The following is a 14,279-nucleotide window of genomic DNA, read 5'->3' as shown; positions in this document are numbered from 1 at the left end:
TAGCGCTGCAAGGACATATTCATGGCGTAATGCAGGTTCTGATGCAAAACTTGACTGAAGTGTACTGGGTTCCCGCCACCCACCAGTTTCCCAGTACCAGTGCTCTTTCCCTAAAACTGTACCCGTCTTTCCACGATTGGCACCCTTTTAGTTCGCATACAAGTCCCTAGTAAAAGGTACTCCTGGTACCAAGGGCCTTTTGGTTATAGAGGGTCCCTAAGGGCTGTAGCATGAATTGTGCCACACTAAGGGAACCCTCACCAAGCACATGCACACTGCCATTGCAGCCTGCATGTCTTGGTGCCCACAAAACTGAAAAGTCTAAATGGCACACATCCCTGTGTGCCATGCCCATGGACACTGCACGAGATAAAGGTAAGACACCCCTCTGGCAAGCTTTAGCCCTAAGGCAGGGTGCACTACATCTCCTGTGAGGGCATATCTGCATGAGCAGATATGCCCCTGCAATATACTCGTCAATTCCTGGATATTGTAAGTGACAAGGGAAGCCAAAGTAAGTACATGGGCTGTACACTCATCATTACAAGTTCCCCAGCTCCATCATGGCTTCACTGAAATATGGGATGTTTGGTACCAAACATCTCAGTATAATAAACTTGCACTGATTCCAGTGTCAGATTTATTCAAAATTGCACACTGAGGATACCATAGAGGGGTCCCCTGAAACCTACCAATCCTTAGTGTGGTCACCAACTGGCCTGAGCCAGCCTGCTACCATCAGTGTTCTGACCTCATGGGGAGAGTGCCTGCGTGCTCTGAGGTCGAGAACAATGCTTTCATGGGTGGAGGTGTTCACACCTCCCCCTGGTCAGGAAGATCTATCAATGGTGGAGAGTTTCAAAGGGCTTACCACCTATGTAATGCAACCCCAGCATCTCTTGTTAGAGAAAGCAGGCCCCCTTCCTGTCCTCACCCCCCTTTGCCGACTCCACCCCTCAGGAGCTGGATGGAAGGTGAAGTACACTTTTCAGCGACCACCATCTTGAAGATGGTGGGACTCATCCAATCAGGGCTATGTCCATGTCCCCCTCCCCCAGGAGGTGGGCATTATAGAGGGTGTAGACACCCCAAGTAAGGGGCCCATTGGCCCCTACGTGTCACTCCCTTGAAACACCCTTAAATCTAGTATTCAGGTGGCATCCGCAGACCCTGAACTTCAGTTACTGATGACCCAAAATGAGCTGGACACTTCAGCGCCACACCAGCAGAGAACTACTGACTTGACTTCAGCCCTACCGGCCTGTCTGCAGCCCTCAATGATCTTGCACCAAAAGACTCCTCGTCCTGCAGCCCAGCGACCTCCAGAACCTAGGGAGGACTGCCTGCCTTCGATAACGATCAAGATTTCCTGGGACCAGCATACCTGTTCACAAAGCAACCATCTCTAAATTAGACTTGGTGACCTGAAGGACCACAAAGCCTGCCCTCGTTCCACCTCTGCTCCCGTGCCTCCGGCCCAAGTCCAAGTGGCCCACCGGTTCCAGCAAGGTTCCTCAGCAACTCCAGAGTCCGAATCCACGATTAGCTGACCTCTCCTGGATTCTTCTACGTTGCCTGCAGCCTCTGCAGGGAGACCTCCCCATAACCAAGGCTTTATCCAGTAAGCCGTTTCCGACACTAAAAGGCACCTGCACCCGCCTATCCTGGGCCTTGGTGTAGAAGACAAAAGGTGTCCTTACATCCCGAGCATCGCAACTTACCTCTGCAGCTGTTGTTTTCCTTTGATCGGACTCCTGGCCTGAGCCTGCAGCCCTTGTTCGATTTGGCTGTTCTCCATTGCCTTGCATTGGGCACCCGATGCTGTGTTGGCACCCTGCACCCGGCTGCCCCTGTGCGCTGGTGGTGTACTGTTGGTGCTGCTTTGGGCCCCATCCAGTGCTTGCTTCAACACCAGGTGACATGCTCCCCAAACCGCTGCCTCTTACCTCAGTCAGATAGCCCCAAACCCATTGATTTGTATTGGGCGACCATAACTTCCAAAGACTGATCTTGTAAGTCGATGGTATCTCTATGTATGCTGAATGTTTTCTTCCTCCCAAAGATGAACACTGCAAAGTCTGAAAATTGCACTAAGCATCCATTCTTAAACTGAAAAGAATTTTTACAAAAAAACGTATTTACCTATGAGGAAGTTCTGTGGTTCTGCAAAATAAATATAACCAAGTATAATTTTTATAAATTGGTCTCCGATTTAGTCATTGATTGTGCATCATTTATTGGCACTGTATATACAACAAATGCTTAACACTACCCTCCGATAAGCCTAACTGCTCGCCCACACTACCACAAAAGAGAGCATTAGTATTTCCTACTTTAGCCTCTGCAAAGACTCTGGAGATCAAATGGACTCTCTGCACACTATACCTCTTTTTGGTATAGTATATAGAAAGCCAGCTTCCAACGCCAATGCATTTTGGTCTTACACATTCCAATATTTTTACACATCAATTTTTGATGGTCAAATACAATTTGCTCCACGTTATCCTTTATCCACTTTCAGAAAATTGTTCCAGGAGAGATGACCTTGACCTACTATAAAAATTCGTCTACATTTGTGTCCACAAGTCTTTCACTTCAGACATTTATCTTAAATATTACAGACATTTCAAAATAAAAATGAGAAAGCATTATACCTCAAGTAATTCTGATGAAACATCAAACTTGAAATCCTTGATACCTTCATCCTCCATCTCCATTCTTTTATAAAACAGCATGTATGCACTGTGTGTCTAAGAAATACAAAATAGGTTCTCATGTTTGACTTGCAGTATTACAGGCACAGGGCAGTAAAATAAAAAAAGCAGACAGACAGACACACACACACACACACTTAACACGAGAAATAAAGATACCTTTTCAAAAGAAAAGTCCATAAATTTGTCAGTGACAGAATCGTAGGTCTTTGTCTGAAAAAGAAGACTCAAGTTAGTATTCCTGGATACTTTAACACAGTGGCTCTTACCATTTTGGATCCTGTGGATCACCTCACAATCAATACTGTAATATGGGGAGCCCCAATGAATCCTTATTGGAATCTGGGGACCCCTACTGAGTCATTATTGGAAATTATTGAACCCAGCCTACGAAATTTTGATGATTTTAACCACAAAACGATACACAAAAATAATAATTTGAAAGGGAAAGATTGAGTTTTTCTAAGTTCAACTGAGGCCACCCATGATCCATACTTCTATTCTGTTTGATTAACTTGCACTGCTCCCAGGAATCAATCTGAGGATACCAACTTTACTATTAGCCTCCAATTTCAAATTCCTTCATATTTACCCAACGTTCTAAAATGTTCAATATTACATTTAGCTTCTTTATTTATATGCACATTGTAAGCAAATGCCTCTTTTTGTATGTTCACCCCCAACTCTTTCAACTGATGCCGATGGTTATCCAACTGTGAGAGTGCACTGAGGCCTGCTAACCAGACCCTTAGTGCCAGTGTCCTGACCCTAAAGTGTATGTCGAAATGGTTGTACCCAATTGGAAATGGCTAACTTACCTGTAAGTCCATAGTAAATGTCACTTTGCTACCCATTGCATGTACGTTAGAGGGGTACCCCAGGGCTGCAGCACTGATTGTGCCACCCTGGAGGTACCCCAAGTAAAACAAGCCCCCCAGACCACCACTGCAGACTGGTAGAGCAGCCACTACCCCTGTCATGCGTGTAAGTCACCCCTCTGGCAGGCCTACCGAACCCTAAAGGCAGGGTGCAACATATGAAACAGACAGGACATGTGCTTTACATGTCCTGGCAGTAAGACACGCAAAAAGTACTGTTTTACTGTGGAAAGACTTGGTCCCCCAATTGGGAGAGCAGGGTTACACCCTGACCTCTCAGCTGTGCTAACTTCTGAACAGTGCGATCAAAGTGGGCACTACAAGGTATCAAACAACTTGTTTCATTAAGCAGACTTGTCGGGCGTGGCTTGGACTCCACGGAGCATGGACGTGTGAGCTCTGAGCTCCGTGTCGGCCGTGCGAGTTATCCTGATTTAAATCTTCCTGGCGGTGTTGGAGTCTCAGAGGGGGACCCCCCCTGACGGAGAGGTGCCTGCCGGTGGGTTGAACTTCGCGCCGAAGCACAGGGGGCTGCTCGGATCGGCGACTGCTGTGGACCTGATTGGCGGGGCCCGGCCATCTTGCCTGCGGCCTGTGGAGGGCCTCGCATCCCCGGTGTTGCGTGTGAAGCAGCCCCGCCGGAGGTGGACAGTGACCCGGCTGGGGCGGACCATCGGCCGCGCTGCGGCCCTCTGGCCCAGAGGTGAGCGGTGTCGGCCCAGGCGGGGCATGGAGGATCGCGGACGGCTGGCGGCACCAGCGGAGCCCGCGAGGACCGGGGAGGCGCAGTGGTAGCGGCTACGCCGGCAGTGGTTGGAGCTAGGCTGGGCCCGGCATCGACGCCCCGGGGAGCGGTTAGGGGGGCGGACGGCAGCCCGCGGCAGGAGCGGCGGAGGAGAAGCTGTGTGGGCACTGCGGGGATCCTGAAGTGCTGGACACCCCCCATAGCGCTATCGCGCTCCCGCCCCCGCGTCTTGGAGTGGGGGAGCACCGTCCCACGGGAGGACTAGCGAGGACTGCGAACTTTATGGTCTCCACTGCAAGTGGCAGTGCAGGTGCCAGGGCGCCTTCTTCGTGGGCTTCTGCTGCAGTTGGCGCTATATGGGGACATTGCAGTGAACGGTGCGCCCCGTAGCTTGGGTCCATTGGGCCTTTCCGGCAACGGCGGGGACCCGCGCTGTGCCAGGTGAGCCTGCGCATTCTGAGCCGCTGAGGGAGCCCTTAAGCAACAGGATCGGTAGAGCGCATCGCTGTCTCCCAGTGCGCTGAGTCGGGAGCAGTACCGGACTCGACAGCACGTGACATAAACCTCTGTGGAGATACAGGTCAACTGGAACTGTTGCTGCTGAGCGGGGAGATCGGTGCGCATTTCTCGCTCTCCGGTGATCACTGTGTGGGCTCGTCGTCCTTTGAGCTGGACAGCTGTGGTCGGGGCCCGATCATGGGGAAGCCGCGGCGCGGCCCGGGGGCGGCGCAGACTGAGCACAGGGAGGATCCACCTGACTCTCAGGTTCGGGACCCGGCTGGAGCCCTGGCGGCGGGACTACAGCAGCAGCAGCTGGATCAAATCCTCAAGGCCATATCGGACACGAGGGAGGCACTGTGCCGCGACAAAGCGCAGGTGTCCACGAGCCTCGGATTTTTGCGCGCTGATCATGGCGAACTGGTTGACCGCGTCAAAAGCACGGAACACAAGCTTGAGACACTGGAACCTGCCCAGAAGGTGACAGAGGCCTCACTGGGTGACTTATCGCGCAGAGTGCAGATGTTGGAGAAGAGGGCTGAGGTGGCGGAAGGGCGCAACAGGCGCAATAATGTACGGGTGGTGGGCCTTCCCGAGAGACTTGAAGGGGACAATATGGTTGCATATCTGGAGAAGTGGCTGCGGGAGGTGGTGGCACCGGAAGGTTTATCGCAGTTCTACACCCTTGAGAGGGCCCACCGAGAGCCGTCTCGCCCGCCGGCTTTGGCCCGTCCCCCTAGGCCGGTGGTTGCACGCCTGCTGCATTTCAGGGACCGTGACCTTATACTGCGGAATGCCCGGACATCTGGCCCATACAGAGTGGATAATGCCTCGGTCTCCCTTTACCCTGATTACTCCCAGGAGGTCCAGCGGAGCAGCTTCTCCTTCATGGCAATTAAGAAGGCACTTCGGGCGGAGGGGATCCAGTATGCTCTGTTCTTTCCGGCACGGCTGAAGGTGATGGTGGACGGGACTTCTACATTCTTTGATGCGCCAGACGACGCATGGCACTGGCTGGAGCAGTATCGTGCAGGTGGGGGCGGCACTGGACAGCGAGAACCGGAGGTTGGGGCCCAGCCAAGGCGTCGTCAGGGCCGCCGCAATAGGAAACGCGTGGCGAATGGACGGTCGCCCTCGGCCTCTCAGACGGAGCTGGAGAGGCAGGCGGCTCTGCAGGCAGTTTCCGCCATTTCTGGAGCGGCAGTTGCGGCTTTGCCGGCGGCTTCAGGATCTCGACGGACATCTGAAGGGGAGGAATCAGCAGGGTCGGAGGATTCTGGGGAGGACATCGAACACCTGCCAGAGGTTACGCCAGGCACTGCCGATGGTATACTGGACGAGTGACGATGCCTGTCTACACTTGGTTTACAATAGGGGGTGGCACACCGGGGGCTGCTCTGTGGCTCAGTGGGGAGTTGCTGTGGTTCTGCTGAAGATAGTGGGAGACCTGGTTCCTGGTAGGGACGGGGGTGGGTGGGGGGGGGAGGAGGGGGTCTCTTAACCGGGGGGGGGGGGGGCACCGGGGACGGGACGCTGCCGGGAAGAGGGGAACATGACGATTGAGGCCTGACACACAGGCTGGGCAGGTGGGATCGCTGTCCGGCTTGTGTTGGTGCTGGGTCACCCCCTCTACCTCACATCTATTGTGAGTCTCTGGTAGCTACCAGGGTATTTTTCTTCGTTGGGTCTGTGTTTGGATGGGTAACTTTGGTTTAGAGCCTGTTCTGGGGAAGGGAGGGAGGGGGGTTCGTTTGGGATGTTTTGCAAAGGGGGGGGTTTGTCAGTGTGCCCGCTAGGCCGTATTGGCTTGTGCTCTGTTGTATCCTTCTATATGGCGACCCGACTTGAGTTAAGATGTGTCACTTGGAATGTGCGAGGGCTGAACTCCATGAGAAAACGTTATAAAGTACATGCCTATTTGGTCCGTAGGGGGATTCAGGTGGCCTTCTTGCAGGAGACACACGTTGACCAGGCGGAGGGGCGGGCGTTACAGAGGAGATGGAGGGGACAGTTGTTTTACACTACCTATTCAGCCTTTGCTAGAGGGTCTTTAATTTTCCAACCCTTGACCACACTAGCAGATCCGGAGGGGAGGTTTGTGTTGGTGTTTGGCCGCCTCGACGGCAGAGATGTGACATTCTGCAGTGTATATGCCCCGAACTCCGATCACAGCACATTCTTTGCGCGACTGTCTGGGAAGCTGGCGTCGTACTTAGCTGGCACGGTGTTCCTCGGGGGGGGGACTTTAATTCTGTTACTGATGTGGAGCTGGACCGTTCTCACCCCCCGCTGGCTCAATCAGCGGTACGTAGGGTGGCCAAGGTGAGACGGGACTGCCAGGAAGCTAGGGGCCTTATGGATGCCTGGCGGGTACAACATCCGTTAGACAAGGACTACTCCTTTTATTCAGTGCTGCATGACTTACATGTCCGGCTTGACGCCTTTTTGTGTACCCCGGGAGCCCTAGAGCTTACGCGCCATAGTGAGTATCTGGCAAGGACACTCTCGGACCACAACCCCTGCTTGATAATGATACTCTGGTCGCAGCATCAGCAAGCGGTCCCGACGTGGCGTTTGAATCCGGTGACGCTGGAGGATCCTGTGTTTAATGCGGAGTTAGGGGAGGGCGACGAGTAGAGCTCAGGAGTGGGACGCGCTTAAAGCGGTGGTGAGAGGGATTTGCATCTCGTCCGTAGCTGGGACGCGCAAGGTGCTGCTACGGGACGTTGACCGGGCTGAGGCACGGCTGCGCCAGGCAGAGTTAGACGACTACGCGGCTGGGGACGCGCGGGAGGAGTTGTTGGGGGCGCGAGAGGAGGTGGCCTCTCCGGTTGAGCGGCTTCGCAGCTATGACTATAAAGAATACATGGTGCGGGCGCATGCTGAATGGGACAAAGTGGGGTCGCTTTTGGCCTGGCTGGCTAATCCGGCTGTTCGGGGATCCCCGGTGGTGTCACTGGCTGCGCCGACGGGGAGCCCGGTTCACTGGCAAAAGGAGATTAATGACCAGTTCCTGGGTTATTATTCGTTGCTGTACCAGAGTAGGATGAGGGACCTGCCCGACGGTCTGGACGCTTATTTAGAGGCTGCGGGGTTGCCCCGCTTGGATCCGGAGCAGGGCTCTGCGTTGGGGGCAGTTATCTCTCTGGGTGAAATCAGGGCAGCGGTTAAACATATGGCCTGGAGAAAGACTCCGGGGGCTGATGGCCTCCCGGTGGAGTTCTATGTAGCGTATTTGGATGTTCTGGCACCGCAGCTACAGTCAGTATATAGAGGCGTGGGATCTGGGCAGGCTACCGACCACTATGAGAGAGGCGATCATAGTGCCGTTGCTGAAGAAGGGCAGGGTCCCCACCTCTAGGACGGCATACCGGCCACTCTCCATGCTCTCGGTTGACTATAAGATCCTTAGCAAGATCTTGGCCACGCGACTTTTGGGTCACATGCGCTCCCTGGTACACCCGGATCAATCGGGGTTCATTCCCACTAGGAATACTGCGACGTGCATTCGGCGGTTGGTGCGGATACTGGGGGAGGGAGGGGAAGGTACGTCGGAGGCCGTGGTGCTGTCGGTGGACATCGAAAAGGCATTCGACAGTGTGGAGTGGCCGTATCTGTTCCGGGTGCTGAAGGAGTTTGGCCTGGGTGATAATTTTGTGCGTTGGACCAGTCTGTTATATCGCTCCGCCACAGCTAGGGTTCGTACGGGACGTACCATATCAGCGGCTTGCCAGGTGGAGAGGGGCACTCGTCAGGGTTGTTCTCTGTCCCCGCTGTTGTTCGCGCTGGCGATTGAACCCCTTGCGGCTCACGCCCGGCAAGGGCGGTACTACGAGGGCGTTCGGCTGCGAGGGGAGCTCCATCACATATCGCTGTACGCGGATGACCGCCTGTTGTATCTGGCCGATGCGGGGGGTTCCCTACGGGGCGCCAGAACCCTGCTCAGGGAGTTTGGTCGATTGTCGGGGTTGCAGGCGAATTGGACTACGACCTGCCTGTTTCCTTTGTCCCCTGGAGCTCCTCAGCCTTCGGACTTCGCAGACTTGAGGAGGGAGCCTACCTGCTTGCCGTATCTGGGCGCCCGTATATTTCACACCCCCACTGACCTTTTTGAGGGGAATGTGGGTGGTGCGCTAAGGGGGCTCAAAGGTAGCATGGCGTTCTGGCGCACTCTTCCTCTTTCGGTAGCTGGGCGGGTAGCGCTGCTGAAGATGATAGCGCTGCCGCGAATGCTCTACTTTTTCCGTACTTTGCCGATATGGATCCCGGTCACCTTTTTTAAGACGCTTCGGACATTGATGACAGGGTTTATTTGGGTAGCTGGGAGACGGCGGGTGGCGCTGTCCACTCTGATGAGGCCGAGGGAGGAGGGGGGCTGGCGGCCCCAGATTTTGAATGGTACTACTTGGCGGCACAGCTGCAGTGGCTGACGCAGGCCGTGGCGCGTGAGTTTCGAGGCCCTGAGGGCCCGCAGGGTAGAGTTATCCCGCGACATGTGTTGTCATTCATTGTGCTTCGGCAGAGGCTCAGGCTGGACCAGCTTACCCTCGAGGAGCGCACACTCCGGCTGTGCTGGATTCGTAGTCAGAAGTGGGCAGGCTTCGTGGCCCCGTATGCCCCGGAGATTCCTTTGGGCATGTGCACGGCCCTCCCCCATGGCGGGGATTGGTTGGCGTTGGCTGGCTGGGAAGAGTTCGGGGTCCACATGATTGGAGATTTATACAGGGATGCGTCTTGTTGTCATTCCAGGAATTGCAGGGGGCGTATGATCTACCGAGGGGGGATTATCTTTTGCACGCCGCCTTGGTGTCAGGGAATCAGAAACAGTGGAAGATGGGGCTGTCGGAACCCCCAACATCTTTGGGGTGTCAATACGTCACTATGGCTTGTACATTCAGGGCCATCACTTGTCTATATAGGCGGCTGTCCACGGAGAGGTTGTCACCTATGGATGCCTTGCGGGGTAAATGGGAGGGGGATCTTGGTAGGCCCATTCCGGAGACGACGTGGGTGCAGCTGTTACGGCGGGCCTGGAAGGGCACGCGCAACGCTAGATTTCAATTGGTCCAATTTTATACTCTCCACAGGGCTTACTTAACTCCGGTCAAAATCTTGCGGTATTTCGGAGGCTCCCAATCGCCGTGCCCCCGGTGCGGAGTGGAAGGTGCTGACTTTGGTCATATGTTTTGGTCCTGTCTGGGACTGGGCTCTTATTGGGAGGATGTGGTGGCGTGTCTGAATCAAGTGACTGAGGGCGAGCTGGACGTGGAGATGGGGACTTGCCTTTTGTTATGGTTTCCGCACACCCCCAGTACCAAAATTACGAGCAAGTTTTACGATTTGGGTCTGATAATGGCGAAGAGGGAGCTCACTATGCATTGGAAGGCTAGGGCCGGTCCGAGCTTTCGGGGATGGAAGGCGAGTTTCTTGTCCTGGGCGGGGAGCGAAGGGACGCTTCGACTACAGCTGGCCAGGCGAGCATCTAATGACAAAGCGCAGGACGCGGCACGGGCGTGGGGGGCTCTGGTGGAAGGGCTTCGTTCTTTGGAGGAGTTGAGTGAGGGGGATAGGGATCCTGTAGACATGGACCGGAGTGTGGAGCCTGGGGTGGGGCCCTCTGGGGCTACTGGGGAGACCGCACAGGACGGGGCCACTTAGGTACACTCATGGAGGACTCAGCGTTTGCACACTATATTGAGAATTGTTGAGTAGTCATGGTGGGAGCATGGGGCGTAGATGGGTGTCAATGCGGGGCCTCCTGTTTCTTGAGAACAATGAAAGTGCTCTTTTGATTGTTTTGAGTTAGGATTTCTCGGACCACGGGGCCCTACATGCAGAAGTGGAAGAGGGGTTGACGCGGGTACACTGACAGGGGAGGGTGGGGGTAGAGAGGGTGGTGGGTGGGGGAACTAGGGAGGAAGCATGGAAGAACCGATTTCTCCTGACATGTACATCGATGGTTGGGTCTTCTATAAGATGACATTGTATGTAGTATTGGTTTTTTTTTTTTTTGGTGCACTGATTTGAAAATTCAATAAAAATCTTTTTTTTAAAAAAGCAGACTTGTCACTTTAGTTGAAATTAATTCAACTTGTTGCAGTATGCAGCTTTAGCAAAGCTGCAATTTTGCTGACTTGAAAACTCCTGTGAATCCTGGGCACACATTGGGCCTGTTCCACGAGACAACTTTCTGGCCTCCTGGAGAGATGTGCTACCAACTCAGAAGAAAGTGCACAATTAGAGATTGCAGTCCAGGGAGTTGTCACCTCCCTCTTGTAGGAAGCAACTTGGGTGCTTTGGTGTTAGCCCCGAAAGGTAGACTTCAAAGGTAAAGCCGCCTTTAAAGGGCAGATGTGTAGCACCAGGGGAGAGGTCTGCCTATTGTTTAAGACAAGCTGGCAGGGAAAGCAGAGAGGAAACCAGTGGCCAAACCAGTTTTACAAGGGGCGTGTAGCCCTGAGGTAGTCACGCCCAGTGGGTGGGCTACTGAGGTCTATACACACGGAGATGAGTCTTGCAATGTTGGCAGTGGACAGAATGGTGCATCCTGGGATAACCAGATGCAACAATCCACAGGAAGAGGCCTCAAGGTGGGAGGAAACCTGGTAGCCCAATCGCTACCACCCACATCCGGCATTGGGGGCACTTTCGAAGCATAAAGAGGGCACTCCTGGCACCCAGACCTCAGATCATGACCGACTCGGCGGAAGGACCAACTAAGGACCAAAGAAGGACCAAAGAAGGACTGGCCTGCTGCACCGAGGAACGAGCAAAAAGAGGCTGCACCGGGAAGCCCCACGGATGTGGATCTACCCAGTCGCACAAGTTACTACTTGTGTAACGATATATCTGTAAGAGACATTAGTTAGTGATAGATTCCTTACCTTAGACTATTCTCCAGGCGTCAGTCTGGATCCGAAAAGTTTTCTGCTTAGCAGTACCCCTGCGTGCCAGTAGGTGGCGCCGTGCGGCTCTGCGCCCGTCACTGGCGTTGTGCGCCGAGATGACGTCACGGAGGCTACTTAGGCACCACCCATGCGCGCTGAATTCAGTTCTGAACACAACTGTCCGTGCCGAAACGCAGTGCCATGCGAGAAACTGACCTTTGGTGCATAAAACTAGGGCCCTAAAAGGGGATGACCTTAACCCTAGTAATCAGGTAGCAGAACGGGGAGGATGGGTGGGGCGGTAAGGAATCTATCATTAACTAATGTCTCTTACAGATATATCGTTACACAAGTAGTAACTTGTGCATCTGAAAGAGACACGTTAGTGATAGATTCCTTACCTTAGAATAGATACCTCAGCAATACCAACCCCGGAGGTGGGTCAGTAAACAAAATTACACCAGAAAGTCACGGAGCACAGAACGGCCAAAGAAGTCGTCTCTCCGGACCCGACTGTCAAGGCAGTAGTGCTTGGTAAACGTGTGCAGCGAGGCCCACATAGCTGCCTGACAAATATCCTGCAAGGGGACACCACCTCCCAAGGCAGTAGTGGCTGCAGTTGCCCTGGTCGAATGGGCACACAGTCCCACAGGAGGCTCCTTCTTGGCCAAGGAGTAACAGGCTTTGATGCACAGAACAACCCACCGGGAGATGGTCCGTTTGAGCACCGCCCGACCTCTTTTGGCACCCACGTAGTCAACAAAGAGTTGGTCATCCACCCAGAACCACTATATACGCTGCAGAAAGAATGAGAGCGCACATTTTGGGTCCAGCCAGTGGAGCCGCTCCTCTTCCCTTGAAGGATGCGGAGGTGGAAAAAAGGTGGGCAAAATAATTGTCTGCCCGATGTGGAAGGGCGTGACCACCTTTGGCAAGAAAGAAGGACGTGTCCTCAGAAGCACCTTGTCCGGATAAACAGAAAGGAAAGGAGGTTTGGAAGAAAGAGCCTGGAGCTCACTCACTCTCCTGGCAGAAGTGATAGCTACCAGGAAAGCTGTCTTGAGAGTAAGAAGACATAAGGGACAGTTATGAAGGGACTCAAAGGGAGCGCACATCAGAAAAGTCAAGACAAGATTCAAGTCCCACTGAGGCATTATGAAGGGCACAGGTGGGAACGTATGCGTAATGCCCTTAAGAAAACGGTTAACAAACGGGGACTTAAAAAGAGAAGGCTGATCTGGAAGCCGTAGAAAGGCAGAGATGGCCGAAAGATAACCTTTGATAGTGCCCAGAGCAGAGCCCTGCTAGGCCAAAGAGAGAAGGAACAGAAGAACCTCAGAAAGAGGGGCAGAAAGGGGATCCACAGTCCTAGCTGTGCACCATGCCACAAATCTGTTCCAACAGGCGTACACCGTTTTAGTGGAAGGACGCCTGGCTGCCAGGATGACATCACAGACTTCGGGAGGAAGATCGAAAGGTGTCAACTGTCGCCGCTCAATCTCCAAGCATGGAGGTGAAGGCTGGACAGGTGAGGGTGGAGGACCGCCCCCTGCTGCTGCGACAGAAGATCCTCCCGAAGACGCAGACGGATCGGGCGATCGATGCTTGTAGGAGAGTAGGGTCTGCAATCCTATGATCACCCAGATTTTTTGCTTTTGCTTCATTGGTTTACGACTTTCCCTGGCTGTGGGCCTGCCAATCAGACCCACAGCCTAGCTGTTCTCTCTCGAAATTAACACACATGTACATTAGGTGCATCCACTAATTGGAACTGGGCCGCCTTATCAGTCCCTGTATCAGCATACCACAGGTATCCAGGGCATCGGTGTACCCAGGGCCTACCAGGGGCTGCAGCATGTATTATGCCACCCCTGGATGGCCGCCCAAATCTGACACAACTGGCTGCACGACAGCTGGGGCAAGGTGGTGTAATCACCCGTTGCTGTAGGTTTAGTATTCCTATACCTAACCCTAAAATGGACACATGGATTCCTATCAGTCACTCCTATGGCAGGCCTTATCAATCCTGAAGGCAGAGTGCTGGGGATCATGTGGGACGGTGCTCTGGCGCGAGCTGAGCCCGTCGACGGCTTGCGGAACCAAGTCCTAAATAGCCGTTCCATGGTGACGCGGGCCAACTACCTTAAAATGCATTATAATCCTTGCGGTTATTTGCTAACTTTGGCATCGCATCACCTACACATGTCGAGTAAGGTGTCATACGAATTGGAATACGAACCCCTCGCCAATTCTGGCGACGGGGTTAGCATTCCCCCCTTTTAGAGGGGCACGACATGGAAGTAACCTTGAACCCCGGTTAAAGTTGACTCAAGCCTCAGCATCACAAAATGGATGCTGCCACCAGACACAAGTCTGACCTCCTGCTGCTGGGAGACCTTCCAGCGAAGGGAGCTTGGACAAAGGGTTTCCTGTCGAGGGCGGTGTTAGCACCATCCCAGACAGGGTTTGTGTATCCCAGGTAGGCAGGGCTGAAAGGAAGGTGATTGCAAGTGGCACCCCGGTGCTCACTGTGCATAGCCCGGCTCAAACCAGTTTC

At 53.8% G+C, this 14,279-nt stretch overlaps 1 protein-coding gene across 1 annotated transcript in view; it reads right to left on the bottom strand.

Annotated features, from left to right (window-relative positions):
• The window catches only part of USP34 (ubiquitin specific peptidase 34), a 2,509,780-nt gene that overhangs the window by 981,355 nt on the left and 1,514,146 nt on the right, over positions 1-14,279 (bottom strand). The window contains exons 51-52 of the mRNA XM_085612349.1: positions 2,874-2,927; positions 2,655-2,750 (exon numbers count right to left, since the gene is read on the bottom strand). Coding sequence (XP_085468475.1) covers positions 2,655-2,750; positions 2,874-2,927 — 150 coding nt within the window. The remainder of the gene's footprint in view (positions 1-2,654; positions 2,751-2,873; positions 2,928-14,279) is intronic.

Source organism: Triturus cristatus, chromosome 6 (genome assembly GCF_964204655.1).
Source record: "Triturus cristatus chromosome 6, aTriCri1.1, whole genome shotgun sequence".
Taxonomy (NCBI): Eukaryota; Metazoa; Chordata; class Amphibia; order Caudata; family Salamandridae; genus Triturus; species Triturus cristatus.
Note: the sequence above shows the minus strand (reverse complement) of the source record. Positions and strands in the feature narration are given on the sequence as shown.